We start from the raw sequence: 16,445 nt of genomic DNA, 5'->3' as shown, positions 1-16,445 counted from the left end.
TTTATACATTATATGAATGAAAAATTCTATCTTTCTAAACACGTAGTTGCCATGATAAAAATCTGTATCCAGTTCCATAGTGGGTCTATTCTGAGAATTGAATTAGACGTTTGAAGTTTATTTTCAAAAATCAACCTGGGAAAGCGAAAGTGGATCCTGGAATTCTCGTTTTGGACTCAATACATTAAACATACAAATAGCAGTCTAACAAGTCAATACTTATTTACAATTATCATCATCTAAAAAATGATAAAATTCTTTTAAAATTGAATCTTAAAACAAATCATCGACCTACTCTTCATCCAAGCAGAATTTTATACAGATTATTTGTATAAAACCCTACTCGGATGAAGAGTAGGAATTTATTTAAAATCAGCAGTGGCGGTAACCTCGGTAGGGTTCCTGATATCTGCTACTACGTAGTTATCTTTTATAGTTAGCTTTTGTGATATTTATATTAACGTAGTCATCTTCTGTGGGGTTCATGACATCTGCTACTATGTAGGTATCTTCGGTAGCTTTTCTGATATTTGTATTAACGTAGTCATCTTCTGTGGGGTTCATGACATCTGCTACTATGTAGGTATCTTCGGTAGCTTTTCTGATATTTGTATTAACGTAGTCATCTTCTGTGGGGTTCATGACATCTGCTACTACGTAGGTATCTTCGGTAGCTTTTCTGATATTTGTATTAACGTAGTCATCTTCTGTGGGGTTCATGACATCTGCTACTACGTAGGTATCTTCGGTAGCTTTTCTGATATTTGTATTAACGTAGTCATCTTCTGTGGGGTTCCTGATATCTACGTCTTCCTCTGGGACTGTAGCGTTCGTGACATCTGCCACATGGACGACATCTACGATATCTACGTCATCGTGGTCATCTATGTCTTCGTATACATCCTCTTGCGTAGAACAGATTCTGTCACCATGAACAGCAGGTATAGGCTATAGATAATTAAAAAACTACACGTAGTAAAGATTCACAAATCTAAATATTGAAAAAAATAAGATGTATTTATATTTACAAACCTGAAGGTAAATTTCCCCGGGACGGGCCGTGCTGTTAGCTAAAATCATAAAATACACTCGATATAAGAATAATCCATGGATTTATACTAAAAGAGCTCTCTGATCCTGAAATAATCCCGATCGTCTCCACTTCTTAGATACTCTCTGGAATATATTCTATTTGTTGAAAAATCAATAATATATCGAGAATATTATTAAGTGCCAAATTATTACAATGATGTACCGTATAAAAGAACCGTGACAAATAAAGAAAGATTGTACCTGCATCAGAACCTGAACCTTCTTGCTGGGAACGACGTTTAATGTACCTGAATTCAAAGAAATCATCGATGAATATCGATGAATATATATATATATATATATATATATATATATATATATATATATATATATATATATATATATATATATATATATATATATAGATAGATATATACCTGTAAACGCCAACGATGATGATAACAAGTATGATCAAAGTAAATCCAAGTGCAACAATGATAACCAGAAGATACGATTCATGTTTCTTCACTAGAAATGTAAAATGTTATCCAACACGAAATGATGTAAACACGAAATGATGAACGAAATATGAAATGTATTGGAATGTCTCTTTTAATTTTTGACAATCTTGATTTTTTTTACCATGACCCTTCAGATTATAAGTCATTTATTTCCCTGAATTGAACTCGGCTTACCGGTAACTTTATCTGTACAGATCGCATTGATTTCTTTGTTCTAAACGAAAAATATTTCACAATATTTTAAGATTGAAATAGTGCAATCTCATGGTGAATTCATGTTGGATAGGGCTAGAAATATCGGAAATTATTCTAGCATTTTTGCAAGTTATCAGTATGTTTCAAATCCATACCCTATCGATCTCGTTGATTGCCCGGATACAAATAACATAGGTCTCGTCCTTTTTGAGCTGTCTATTGTGACATGGTCCATGTTCGCTTCCATCTCCGACTGTGAATGTTTCCGGTAACTTATTGATGAAACTTGCAGCCAAATAGAAATGGGGACTTTCGCGGGCACATTTCACGTCCTTCCTGTTGACACTCGCATTGATGCCAGTCTGGCCACCTTGTACATGCTGCACTACGATCTGGTATTCACTGCATGTATAGAATTACAAAATACAAATCATTTATGATATTGAAATAAGACTTTCAGAAAAGTAGTCTGAATCAACAATGGATTACTTACCTTATGTTTCCAACCCTGATTTCGATTTCTTGCAAACTTAGCGTTACACTGATGTCACTTGTATCTTCCGAGCGGATTTTAGGTTTGCCAAATAGTTGTGGTTCTGCAAGGGTAATGATAAGAATGAAATTCGTTACCTGAGATATTGTATTAATAGGATGAACAGAATTATCATCTATACTCAAGTAAATGACACTCACTATGCGGGTACGTCCAAAATCGCCGAGTGATTTCTTGCCCGTAACCAATGCTAGTATTAGCTTTGATTGTACACTCATAACATGTAGATGGCTCGAGCTCTGGTAAAATCATCTTCCTTTCCAACGTAGACTTAGTCACTTTTTGAAGCTTTTTGTTTGAACTATCGGAAAATGTTTCCTTCCATGTGCACGTCAGCTGAATTTGTTAATGAATTAACGTTTATAAATTGATATAGCCGGATTCAAGTATACGGATCATTCAGAATTCATCATCTCACGTGGTAACCCTCTATCTTTCCATTCGGCCGCGTTGGCGGTGACCACTGAAGCTGGATGGGATGGTTTGAATCGACGCTTTTTGTGAAATTGACCACCTCACTGGGAACTGAAATGATACGTATATAAATAGAATGATGGCTGTAGATATTAGACACGACGGCCTATACAGATATTCCGTTAGACGATATTTGATGCCTACATCCGACTTTAGTGATAAAAACAGCTGTATTGCTCGGTCGACTTTGTCCTTTCTTTCCTTTAGCAATCACCTGCAAAACGGTAACTTGTTTTTAAACCATATATAGCCATTCATCATATATAAATTCTTCGACATCAGCCTATTTTTCTCTCGTATTATTTCTACTTTATCTAAATCGAAGTACATTATTGGAAATTTCGGTTCCGTTTCTCACATAAACTCAGATTATCGCTGCAGAGCTCATCCTCTATTAAAACGTCACAAACAATTTCGAATACGGTTAATCGAATATTGCATTTGATTTGTAAATAACCGGGAAAAAACGTAGGGTTCTTTATCTCCATTAATTCCTCAAATGCATACTTGGCAAGTGTAGTTGACATGTGAAGTAAGATTTCGCATTCGATATTTGAACCATTTGCCGCCGGGCTTTTTTGCCGGAGTAAATTCCAGGGAGCTGACATTCAAAGTCTCTATAGTTTCTTTTACATCGGTTGCTGTACAACTGATTGTGTAAGCGGTGACGTTTCCGCGTGGCGGCACTGGTTGTGTCCAGTTGACTTTTATCGACGACGAGTCTACGGACGTCTCGCTGGATAAGATAGGCGCATCTGGAACTGAGATTTGGAAGGAAAAAAAACAAGATAGGGTGCTTTAAATTGAGTTAAATGCTTAATTAGTCCTTAAATCACGAGGAAGAAGACGACATTAATACTTGTGTAGCTATCTTAGTAGGTTGATAGCCACGAAATAACGTACAACCATCAGATTGTAAATTAATTAAATAGATTGATACGAAAATGAAATAGAAATGTGATTACCCTTGAGAGTAAATACCCGGAAAATGTTCATTTTCAAATAAACTCTGACGATGCTTCCACCCGAAACGTAAGGAAACAAACAATAGCAGTTGTTTGAATTATTTCAGGGTTTTCACTCAATGATATTTACGACTGGAAAAAATTACAAACGTGATTACCCGTTTCTTCTGTTAGATAGATCAAAGGATCCGAAAATTCACTGCTACCAAAACCGTTTTTCCACGCATACCGTATCTCATAGAGCATGTTAGGTTCCAAACCAAGCATCGAGATTGCGTATCTTGACCGATTCATTGGTATAGGCCCAATTTCGGTGTTGTTCCAAAGATTCTTATATTTGAGTACGAAGTTTTCCCAATGTCCATTCATCTTTTTACAACTTATGTTGCTGAACACCATTTCCCCGGCGTTAATATTTACCACAGGCGGGCGTGTTGTCGGGTGTGGCGCTGAAAATATATGAAAATTCAAGAATGTTATTGGTCATCATTTTAATTCACCTTTATAGTGTTTATCCCGTAGCCGAGTTTCGGTTTATTTGTACTAACTTGTTTCATTTGTTGAGTGGCTAAGATGCACGTTTTCGCCCGGTCCAACTTTAGTTTTTGCTTGTACCGTGATATTGTATTCAGCAAACGGCTGCAAGTTACCTAGTCTACTGTTTGTTCTATTCAAATGAGAAGTCGTACTATTTTCGGCACTATTCCCAGAACATGCCTGATAACGTATCAATTTCTTCGAAATAATGTATCCTGATAGTATCCCATTCGCGGTAGTTGGCGGTTTCCATGAAAGTTCCAAAGAGGTTGCGTTTGAAAACGTAACTGTAAGATTTTGAACCTTCGCCGGAACTGAAACGGATGTGTATCATAAAATCAGATTGGAAAAAGACGAAGTGATGTGGGGTTTAACTTTTTTTTTGAGCCGTGAGCTACTGCCCGCTATATAAGTGGTTGAATGGTTATTACCTCCTTCAGCGGTTCTATATTCTAATTCTTTATCCATGAGTGCCCATTCTGACCCATTCCATGTCAATACCTTTATCATGTAGTCAGTATAAGGGACTAGATTTTGTAAAATCACCTCCGAAGCGCGAGTTGAGATATTTCTCCAAGGGTTTTCGGATTTTCTTCGATAGCGGACTAGGTATTCATATTGACAACCGTTGTCCTATAAGCAGATTGAGATTGACGAGTAAAGACATAATTACTTAATGACAACAATGAACCCGAAAATGCACAGCAGCTTCATCAAGAAAACTAATCGCCTTAATATATGGAATAAAATACAAACGTGTTTATGTTTACAAGAAAAAGATTTCAAATAAGCACAATTGTCAGGAATATAAAATCTATATGATACCTTCCATGCCAATAGGATTGTCGTTGCATTGTCTTCCTTCACATTTGGCTGAACAGGCACCGCTTTGGATGGAAATAATCAGAAATAATAGCATTATAGATATTTTCGTTCAAATGTTAGCATTTACTTCATTCACACTTACGTTGGCAGACCGTCACGAAAGATACTTCCGGTCCGTATGGCCCTTCTTTGGTACTATCACCTATATCTGCCACAATCGACATTGAAATGTTATATTTTGTCGAATGTTTCAGCCCTTTAATCGCGTTCAGTTCGACTGATGGCTTCATTCCGTCAGATGATCTTATTTTCACTCTATATTTCAGATTTCTTATTTCACCGCGGCCGGAGTCGTCTCTAGGTCCGTTGTAATTATTCCATTCAATGCTCAACGAGGTCTCCGTTTTATTCACCAAGCGTGGGAGCCCAGGTACTCTGAAATCTGTTCGACAAATCTTGGTTAATTGATTAAAAGATAATGAAACTATCCAGTGAGTACTTATAAATATAACATACCTGAAAAGCAATTCTTTCCGATGTGGCTGTTTGCACAACCTTTTTGACAACTGCCAGTCAAATAATCACATGTAGAATTCCTCAAACAGTTACATTTCGCTAAGCAGCCGTAAGTGTTCTTTACAGAACAATTTCCTAGTCAAAGATGAATTAAAAAGTATGATTTTCACGACTACTTTTAATATTATAATCAAGGAATGCCACGATAAACGTGAAGCAAAATTATACATACGAGTGAATGGATAGCCAAAAACTTCAACTTCTGCCAAATTCATGTATTCGGGTTGTTTGAGATTGTGTTGCACACTCACGTATCTCCCTATAATCGGACCATTCATACAGGTCCCGTTTGTGGATTTTCCAAATAACGGTTTTTTGATGTAGAAACATCGTGAACTGCTCCCAGGGATAGCGCTAGTATTACCAACTCGTATATCTAATTCACGAGACCTATTTTCTGATAAATAAAGCAAACACATAATATCAGAATTATTATTGAAGTAAACGCTTTTTTTAAGAATCCGGATATTTTCAAACATACTCCATTTAGCTCCTTCTGGCAATGGTGCATTCTCATCGGTAACACGAGCATCAGGTCTGTCATGAACAATGACTCTAGAAACGACGTATGGTTTTTGTAGATCAATTACAGCCGAAGCATTAGGGACTTTGTCCGTGTTAAAATAATTATTCTTGACTCCATCTACCAACTTTTCTCCCGTCATTGTGCTCCAGATTTTACTTGTATGTACCGTCCTATGTAATGCTACATTCTCTGCAAAATTCAACGATACGAATGTCAGAATTCGATAACGTTTCATAAGAAAATGCCAATTTAAAGCTTGGTAAAAACTTGTCGCGTGTTAATGATTTTTTCTAGAAGGTTACTCTTACTGATTTGACATCTCGGTCCACTCCATTTGTCTTTGCATACGCATGCCAGATTTTCTCCGCACTTAGAGGCATTTTTGCAGTGACATTCTGTTCGACAGTTTGGACCGAACGCATTGTCATCGCAAACACCTAGCAAAATAGTCAGTTAACAAAATACTAACGTATTGATTATCTATTTATTCTTAGAATTAGCAAATAAAACTTTCCAATTACATGTTTAGAAATATGTTAAAGTATTATCCCAATTTACAAAAATGCACTAATCTTCGAAAGCCCATAATGCCTATTGTAATATTGTAAACATAGCTCGTGGGCACGAGGAAATATTCTTAAAAGGCATTGAAATTTTGCTTCAATATCATCTTAGTGCGAAATATTATTTCAATGCTTTTTCTGGCTTTCCATATTGGTCTGGCATAGCTTACTTGTTACAGTGGTTCGAACGGCAAATGTCAAAAAGATCAGAAATCCTAACGAACTAGACTTCATTCTGTTATCGGACGCACCCAGTTCGTGTCCCACCAGTTCAGCGTCTAAACAGCTACAATGCGCCAATGCGCAGATGCGACAAAAACATATATACATATATATATATATATATATATATATATATATATACATATATATATATATATATATATATATATATATATATATATATATATATATATATATATATATATATATACACATATATATATATATATATATATATATATATATATATATATATATATATATATATATATATATATATATATATATATATACGTAGGAGGAAGTTTGAGCTGAAACCATCCCCTAAAATCTGATGCTTTGTATTGTAAGTATGCACACAATTTAATATTTATTGAGAAAACAAATGAAAACAAATTCATATAACAATCGTTGCCGGATATTTGTATAACTTCCCGATTGATAATCATTCGAATGTGATGTATGTATTATATATAGTTTCGTTATATTATTTTGAGCGGATATAAAGGCAACTGGTGGCAAACCGTAAACTACCAGTTCTCACCAGTTGCCGAAATCCCAGTTGTGTCGGTATCCATCGAGTCGCAACACTTTTAGAAAAAATCCCATCAAAGATAAGTTGTTTCTCGGATAAACAAATATATGTTTTGTAGAAATGTTTTACAGATTATGAAAAGCGTATTTTACTCAAAAATCACAAATATATTCATATCTCAAAGTTAGATATTTAGCACGTGTTATGTCGTAATGTAGCAATTCAACGTTAAGGGTAAAACAAAAGGGTAAGGAACGCTCTTATTGTCCAATAAGAGCGCCCAGGTCGACAGCTGACCGCTAAATTTTGAGTTAGGCTTAAAGCCAACAATGCTACGTCCTTGCTACTCGTTGCTATTTATCAGAAATCGCTGGGAAGAAATTTTACAGAATTTGGACTGGGCATATATATATATATATATATATATATATATATACACACAGGTCAGTGTTCCAGCTCTGCGGTATAATGGTGGATGGGGAGCAACAGAAAACAACAAATCTGAGTTCACCGAACCAATACCATTTAATGCGTTAAATGTGGTTTTTAATTTTTCTGCATCCACTCATGATCCACACGAGCTCATCGACATGCACTACTCAGTACTGGCATTCTACAATATTTCAATCGGAAATTCCATTTCTGGTTCAAATAAAAAAGCACACGTAATAAACAGTTTGGTGGGCTTCAAGGTCTAATAGTATATAACCGCAAAACGATCATACTCATTAATGACTTGTCTCAACCATATTACTATCGCCTTCACTAGTATTTCTATTTCTATTGTATCTAATTCTAGCTTATCACATTTTAATGAACCATATCAGTGAACAGTTTCTTTGGACCTGTAGTTATTGCCTGATTTAGTTTCCATTTAAATTCGTATGAATTGCCGCAGTGTGTACTCATCACTCATGGTGCACAGAATTAAAATGTATTTTGACTGATGATTTTTTGATGACTCGCAGTTGCATTGTAATTTCACCCACGATTACGTTAGAATACAGCCGACTAGCGTTGCCAATCGCGATGATAATTCAACAGAAAAAAACATTAAAATGTCATTTTCTATGATAATATCGCACGATCAGGTAGAGTAGTGGATAATGGATGCCTGGCATCTTCGAGCCTTACCTCAAACCAGAAACAGTGTCATAAATCTAAGCCCACTTATATGGGTACACTCGTCCTTTTTATCACCGACGAACCGAAATTTCAATCCCAAGATAAGAAATCGAATTATTTTTTAATTAAATTCTAACTTGAATGACAATGGTACTCGGTATGGGAGACTGCATTGGCCTTGCGTGATTCGTTGGGCGCTATTTTATTCATGCGTCATTCTTAAGGATAAAAACTGAGAACTCCGCGGCAGTAGTTTAATGTTTCAGCAGATTATTGAAAGGATTTGCTGCGAGCGCAGCTCAAGTCAAATGTTCTCAATCGTTAAAACGGGTTTTGTCACAGCTATCGCGTTAAATCTGCTCAGCTTTTAGAAATCTTATGCCGAAGCAACGACTGGTCAAATTCAGGAGTTATAACGACGGATTGATGATAATGGACGATGTTATTGAGTTTTTCTTATTGGTATGTATTTTTCTATAATTATTTCTGCGGTTGCAAAACATTTCTATTTTGGAAGACGTATCAAACCTTTTATTTCATTGTGTACCAAAATAAATAAGCATTTCGATATAGGATCCTAAAGTAGAGAGAAATCGCTGGGTGGCTGGATACCGCTCGTGAAAATATTTTTGGCAGATGTATGTATGGCCCCAACTTCGTTCGATGGCCCCAACTTTCAAGTTTCGTCTAAAAACAAGATATTCATTTTTCACGAGATATTCATTTTTACGGAACATTTCTCCCTGTTCTTGCCATTCAATTTAAGTGATCTTTCCCCTTATCGTTTATGTATATTATCGATACTATAATATCGGATGTTTAAGAAATTCTATAAATCGAATTGATCTGCTATTGAACGGCCCTGTTGGTCTACGCGTTCCGCCATCGGCGTTTGTCTATCAGTCGTGTATCGTCTCGTTCGTGCCGTTTTAATTAAGTAGAATGATTATTCCGATTGAAACGAAATAACCTTCTGAAAAATTTAATGGAAATGTCAATATTGATTGATAATTGAACTCCGCAGAAAATTTCCGGGAACAACATTGAGACCAGTAATAAATACTTCGCTTTGACCATTGTCGATCCCACCAATTTTGGAATATTTGCGATATACACATGTGAAGAATCGTCGGAATCTTCTTCATAAAATAACATTCTAATATTTATGTAAAGGGTATCGATGTCGCCAACTCTTCGTAGCGGGTGTAAGTCCACGGCGAGATCTTCTTCCTCGAGTTATGGCTTTCTCGAAAGTACAGTAGTAGCTGTAAGTAACTGACTCGAACTCAGAGTGACCCTGATGCTGATGGACGTATAAAGTGTTTGTTAGGGTAAGCCATGGATTGTTGATACCGGTACAATGAAATTGAAATTGAAATGAAATTTATTTACACTCATCACCAAAACGAGAGATTGAGGGACATCAAGAAGTATTTACGTCAAACATAACGGTAAGTAGAGAATAAGCATGAGAGCCATCTACCGGAATATTCTATTAACACCCAGGTGCGGAAGAAAGAAGAATGTGTGTCTAATGTTGGGAGTCCGATATTCGAACCCAGTAATTTCTGACACTGATTCCGAGTGCTCCTGGGGCTGAATAAAGGATGTACAGGGTAGGTGTCCCGGGTTCGAACCCAGTAATTACTTACACTGAGTAGTCTTGATGCCTATATTCTAAAATATGGACGAACTCTTATTTAGAGAACTGACTGCTGTAGTGAACTACAGAGGAGGCAACCGAGCCCTGGCAGGCGAGGATGTATCCAGAATCTAGCGAGTCATCGTACTTGGGGAGTGGAGTGGAGGGGACCAGGACGTGCAGTTTGATTCGAATTTTGAATTCGCAGTGATTACGAAAGAAGTCCCACGATAGTTTCAGCCGAAGATGTTAAGTTTTTGAGTTCTTATTTACAGGAAAGCTTGAGTTGGCCATCACCGAGTTAGACTGCGAGGTATACCAAACATCATCAACACAAACGACTGTTTAATTGTTATATTTAAATTCTGTTTTTTTATGTCCTTTTGTTTATACATTATATGAATGAAAAATTCTATCTTTCTAAACACGTAGTTGCCATGATAAAAATATGTATCCAGTTCCATAGTGGGTCTATTCTGAGAATTGAATTAGACGTTTGAAGTTTATTTTCAAAAATCAACCTGGGAAAGCGAAAGTGGATCCTTGAATTCTCGTTTGGACTCAATACATTAAACATACAAATAGCAGTCTAACAAGTCAATACTTATTTACAATTATCATCATCTAAAAAATGATAAAATTCTTTTAAAATTGAATCTTAAAACAAATCATCGACCAACTCTTCATCCAAGCAGAATTTTATACAGATTATTTGTATAAAACCCTACTCGGATGAAGAGTAGGAATTTATTTAAAATCAGCAGCGGCGGTAACCTCGGTAGGGTTCCTGATATCTGCGACTACGTAGTTATCTTTTATAATTAGCTTTTGTGATATTTATATTAACGTAGTCATCTTCTGTGGGGTTCATGACATCTGCTACTACGTAGGTATCTTCGGTAGCTTTTCTGATATTTGTATTAACGTAGTCATCTTCTGTGGGGTTCATGACATCTGCTACTACGTAGGTATCTTCGGTAGCTTTTCTGATATTTGTATTAACGTAGTCATCTTCTGTGGGGTTCATGACATCTGCTACTATGTAGGTATCTTCGGTAGCTTTTCTGATATTTGTATTAACGTAGTCATCTTCCGTGGGGTTCATGACATCTGCTACTACGTAGGTATCTTCGGTAGCTTTTCTGATATTTGTATTAACGTAGTCATCTTCTGTGGGGTTCCTGATATCTACGTCTTCCTCTGGGACTGTAGCGTTCGGGACATCTGCCACATGGACGACATCTACGATATCTACGTCATCGTGGTCATCTATGTCTTCGTATACATCCTCTTGCGTAGAATAGATTCTGTCACCATGATCAGCAGGTGTAGGCTATAGATAATTAAAAAACTACAGGTAGTTAAGATTCACAAATCTAAATATTCAAAAAAATAAGATGTATTTATATTTACAAACCTGAAGGTAAATTTCCCCGGGATGGGCCGTGCTGTTAGCTAAACAATCAAAAAATACACTCGATATAAGAATATTACGTGGATTTATACTAAAAGAGCTCTCTGATCCTGAAATAATCCCGATCGTCTCCACTTCTTAGATACTCTCTGGAATATATTCTATTTGTTGAAAAATCAATAATATATCGAGAATATCATTAAGTGCCAAATTATTACAATGATGTACCGTATAAAAGAACCGTGACAAATAAAGAAAGATTGTACCTGCATGAGAACCCGAACCTTCTTGCTGGGAACGACGTTTAATGTACCTGAATTCAAAGAAATCATCGATGAATATCGAACTAGTTTTTATCGAATCGTATTACGATATTATATATATATATATAGATAGATAGATAGATAGATAGATAGATAGATAGATAGATAGATAGATAGATAGATAGATAGATAGATAGATAGATAGATAGATAGATAGATAGATAGATAGATAGATAGATAGATAGATAGATAGATAGATAGATAGATAGATAGATAGATAGATAGATAGATAGATATATACCTGTAAACGCCAACGATGATGATAACAAGTATGATCAAAGTAAATCCAAGTGCAACAATGATAACCAGAAGATACGATTCATGTTTCTTCACTAGAAATGTAAAATGTTATCCAACACGCGCTATCGACTCGTTTACGAAATAATAAGTGTGGCTTCTTTGGTTACAAGACTCGAAAATCTTTTTGAGTTTTGTAAACACGAAATGATGAACGAAATATGAAATGTATTGGAATGTCTCTTTTAATTTTTGACAATCTTGATTTTTTTTACCATGACCCTTCAGATTATAAGTCATTTATTTCCCTGAATTGATCTCGGCTTACCGGTAACTTTATCTGTACAGATCGCATTGATTTCTTTGTTCTAAACGAAAAATATTTCACAATATTTTAAGATTGAAATAGTGCAATCTCATGGTGAATTCATGTTGGATAGGGCTAGAAATGTCGGAAATTATTCTAGCATTTTTGCAAGTTATCAGTATGTTTCAAATCCATACCCTATCGATCTCGTTGATTGCCCGGATACAAATAACATAGGTCTCGCCCTTTTTGAGCTGTCTATTGGGACATGGTCCATGTTCGCTTCCATCTCCGACTGTGAATGTTTCCGGTAACTTATTGATGAAACTTGCAGCCAAATAGAAATGGGGACTTTCGCGGGCACATTTCACGTCCTTCCTGTTGACACTCGCATTGATGCCAGTCTGGCCACCTTGTACATGCTGCACTACGATCTGGTATTCACTGCATGTATAGAATTACAAAATACAAATCATTTATGATATTGAAATAAGACTTTCAGAAAAGTAGTCTGAATCAACAATGGATTACTTACCTTATGTTTCCAACCCTGGCTTCGATTTCTTGCAAACTTAGCGTAACACTGATGTCACTTGTATCTTCCGAGCGGATTTTAGGTTTGCCAAATAGTTGTGGTTCTATTAGGGTAATGATAAGAATGAAATTCGTTACCTGAGATAATGTATTAATAGGATGAACAGAATTATCATCTATACTCAAGTAAATGACACTCACTATGCGGGTACGTCCAAAATCGCCGAGTGATTTCTTGCCCGTAACCAACGCTAGTATTAGCTTTGATTGTACACTCATAATATGTAGATGGCTCGAGCTCTGGTAAAATCATCTTCCTTTCCAACGTAGACTTAGTCACTTTTTGAAGCTTTTTGTTTGAACTATCGGAAAATGTTTCCCTCCATGTGCACGTCAGCTGAATTTGTTAATGAATTAACGTTTATAAATTGATATAGCCGGATTCAAGTATACGGATCATTCAGAATTCATCATCTCACGTGGTAACCCTCTATCCTTCCATTCGGCCGCGTTGGCGGTGACCACTCAAGCCGGATGGGATGGTTTGATTCGACGCTTTTTGTGAAATTGACCACCTCACTGGGAACTGAAATGATACGTATATAAATAGAATGATGGCTGAAGAAATTAGACACGACGGCCTATATAGATATTTCGTTAGACGATATTTGATGCCTACATCCGACTTCAGTGGTGAAAACAGCTTTATTGCTCGGTCGACCTCGACCTTTCTTTCCTTCAGACGTCACCTGCAAAACGGTAACTTACTTAGACTACTATATACAGCCATTCGTGTATTACTATTAAGCCTATTTTCTCTTATTTACGTATTTGATTGATAGATTTGATTTGGTGTCCCTTACAAACCCGATTATTTTGAAGTCGAAGGATGTCGACGTACAGTTGAGTTGGATGATTTGTATCGTATTAAAAGAATTTTTTTAAATCTTAATCGAAGTACTTAATTGGAAATTTTCTAATTATCGGCCTTCATTTTGTATTAAAACGTCAGAAACAAGGCAAGTTAATTGAATTTTTCATACATCATTGTAATTCAATATTCCTATCACCTTTATTGTGTAGTAAGTATAAGGGACTGGTTTCGGTAAGATCATCTTGGAATCGTTGTGGGAAATCGAGACATTTGTCCAAGTGTTTTCGGATTCTTTTCGGTAGCTGACTAGATATTCATATTGGCAACCGTTGTCCTATAAACAGATTGGAATTGATGAGTCAGAATTGAACAACTAACCACCTAAACAATGGAATAAAATACAATACAGTTTATGTCTCCAAATAAAAAAAAATCGAAATCTATAGATGTACCTTCCATTCCAATAGGATTGTCGATGCATTTTTTTCCTTCACCTTTGGCTGAAAAGGCACCGCTTTGGATGGAAATAATCAGAAATAATAGCATATTATAGATTATTTCGTTCAAATGTTAGCATTTACTTCACTCACACTTTCGTTGGCAGACTGTCACGAAAGGTACTTCCGGTCCGTCTGGCCCTTCTTTGGTACTATCACCTATATCTGCCACAATCGACATTGAAATGTTATATTTTGTCGAATGATTCAGCCCTTTAAATGTGTAGCCTATCGCGTTCAGTTCGACTGATGGCTTCATTCCGTCAGATGATCTTATTTTCACTCTATATTTCAGATTTCTTATTTCACCGCGGCCGGAGTCGTCTCTAGGTCCGTTGTAATTATTCCATTCAATGCTCAACGAGGTCTCCGTTTTATTCACCAAACGTGGGAGCCCAGGTACTCTGAAATCTGTTTGACAAATCTCGGTTAATTGATTGAAAGATAATGAAACTAACCAGTGAGTACTTCTAAATATAACATACCTGAAAAGCAATTCTTTCCGATGTGGCTGTTTGCACAACCTTTTTGACAACTGCCAGTCAAATAATCACATGTAGAATTCCCCAAACAGTTACATTTCGCTAAGCAGCCGTAAGTGTTCTTTACAGAACAATTTGCTAGTCAAAGATGAATTAAAAAGTATGATTTTCACGACTACTTTTAATATTATAATCAAGGAATGCCACGATAAACGTGAAGCAAAATTATACATACGAGTGAATGGATAGCCAAAAACTTCAACTTCTGCCAAACACATGAATTCGGGTTGTGTGAGATTGTGTTGCACACTCACGTATCTCCCTACAATCGGACCATTCATACAGGTCCCGTTTGTGGATTTTCCAAATAACGGTTTTTTGATGTAGAAACATCGTGAACTGCTCCCAGGGATAGCGCTAGTATTACCAACTCGTATATCTAATTCACGAGACCTATTTTCTGATAAATAGAGCAAACACATAATATCAGAATTATTATTGAAGTAAACGCTTTGTTTAAGAATCCAGATATTTTCAAACATACTCCATTCATCTCCTTCTGGTAATGGTGCATTCTCATCGGTAACATGAGCATCAGGTCTATCATGAACAATGACTCTAGAAACGACGTATGGTTTTTGTAGATCAATTACAGCCCAAGCTCTGAGGACGTGCTCCGTGTGAAAAAGACTATTTCTATCGACTATTCCATCGATTAAGTTTCCTCGCATGTACCATTTGAGGATTTTAGAAGAATTCACCTCGCCATTTGATGCTACATTCTCTGCAAAATTCAACGATACGAATGTCAGAATTCGATAACGTTTCATAAGAAAATGCCAATTTAAAGCTTGGTAAAAACTTGTCGCGTGTTAATGATTTTTTCTAGAAGGTTACTCTTACTGATTTGACATCTCGGTCCACTCCATTTGTCTTTGCATACGCATGCCAGATTTTCTCCGCACTTAGAGGCATTTTTGCAGTGACATTCTGTTTGACAGTTTGGACCGAACGCATTGTCATCGCAAACACCTAGCAAAATAGTCAGTTTACAAAATACTAACGTATTGATTATCTATTTATACTTAGAATTAGCAAATAAAACTTTCCACTTACATGTTTAGAAATATGTTAAAGTATTATCCCAATTCATAAATATGCACTAATCTTCGAAAGCCCATAATGCCTATTGTAATATTGTAAACATAGCTCGTGGGCACGAAGAAATATTCTTATAAGGCATTGAAATTTTGCTTCAATATCATCTTAGTGCGAAACATTATTTCAATGCTTTTTCTGGCTTTCCATATTGGTCTGGCATAGCTTACTTGTTACAGTGGTTCGAACGGCAAATGTCAAAAAAATCAGAAATCCTAACGTACTAGACTTCATTCTGTTATCGGACGCACCCAGTTCGTGTCCCAATGCGCCAATGCGCAGATGCGACAAATATATATATATATATATATATATATATATATATATA

At 36.2% G+C, this 16,445-nt stretch overlaps 1 protein-coding gene across 3 annotated transcripts; it reads right to left on the bottom strand.

Moving 5' to 3' along the window:
* Window positions 1-16,377, bottom strand: LOC141898814 (receptor-type tyrosine-protein phosphatase delta-like). Of its 3 annotated transcripts, none has more exons than XM_074784929.1 (21): window positions 16,342-16,377; window positions 15,863-15,991; window positions 15,504-15,743; window positions 15,195-15,419; window positions 14,963-15,097; window positions 14,571-14,888; window positions 14,433-14,494; window positions 4,709-4,910; window positions 4,289-4,591; window positions 3,899-4,189; window positions 3,283-3,536; window positions 2,920-2,989; window positions 2,720-2,826; window positions 2,442-2,637; window positions 2,242-2,344; window positions 1,904-2,150; window positions 1,728-1,767; window positions 1,470-1,560; window positions 1,294-1,340; window positions 1,033-1,070; window positions 1-948 (listed from the first exon to the last, which is right to left on the bottom strand). In XM_074784929.1, the coding sequence occupies exons 1-21, from the start codon at window positions 16,349-16,351 to the stop codon at window positions 424-426; spliced, it is 3,633 nt and encodes a 1,210-aa protein (XP_074641030.1). In that variant the 5' UTR covers window positions 16,352-16,377; the 3' UTR covers window positions 1-423. The 3 variants fall into 3 exon arrangements, with proteins under 3 accessions (XP_074641030.1, XP_074641029.1, XP_074641031.1); XM_074784928.1 differs by lacking the exons at window positions 14,433-14,494; window positions 14,571-14,888; window positions 14,963-15,097; ... (2 more) ...; window positions 15,863-15,991; window positions 16,342-16,377 and adding exons at window positions 5,103-5,164; window positions 5,245-5,544; window positions 5,619-5,753; ... (2 more) ...; window positions 6,513-6,641; window positions 6,938-7,058; XM_074784930.1 differs by lacking the exons at window positions 1-948; window positions 1,033-1,070; window positions 1,294-1,340; ... (9 more) ...; window positions 4,289-4,591; window positions 4,709-4,910 and adding exons at window positions 11,057-11,624; window positions 11,709-11,746; window positions 11,972-12,018; ... (6 more) ...; window positions 13,786-13,855; window positions 14,177-14,314.
* Window positions 16,378-16,445: the final 68 nt, after the last annotated feature.

Source organism: Tubulanus polymorphus, chromosome 2, assembly GCF_964204645.1.
Source record: "Tubulanus polymorphus chromosome 2, tnTubPoly1.2, whole genome shotgun sequence".
NCBI classification, from domain to species: Eukaryota; Metazoa; Nemertea; class Palaeonemertea; order Tubulaniformes; family Tubulanidae; genus Tubulanus; species Tubulanus polymorphus.
The sequence above is the reverse complement of the archived record's forward strand: the minus strand, read 5'-3'. Positions and strand labels throughout refer to the sequence as shown.

What these genes read in the sequence shown, in the direction of transcription:
- LOC141898814 (XM_074784928.1), bottom strand. Translation starts at nt 7,001, where the DNA reads ATGAAGTCTAGTTCGTTAGGATTTCTGATCTTTTTGACATTTGCCGTT. An exon ending in TGGACCGAGATGTCAAATCA is followed by an intron (nt 6,394 to 6,512) that starts GTAAGAGTAACC and finishes TGAATTTTGCAG; the next exon opens with AGAATGTAGCATTACATAGG. An exon ending in GAAAGATAGAGGGTTACCAC is followed by an intron (nt 2,638 to 2,719) that starts GTGAGATGATGA and finishes TAACAAATTCAG; the next exon opens with CTGACGTGCACATGGAAGGA.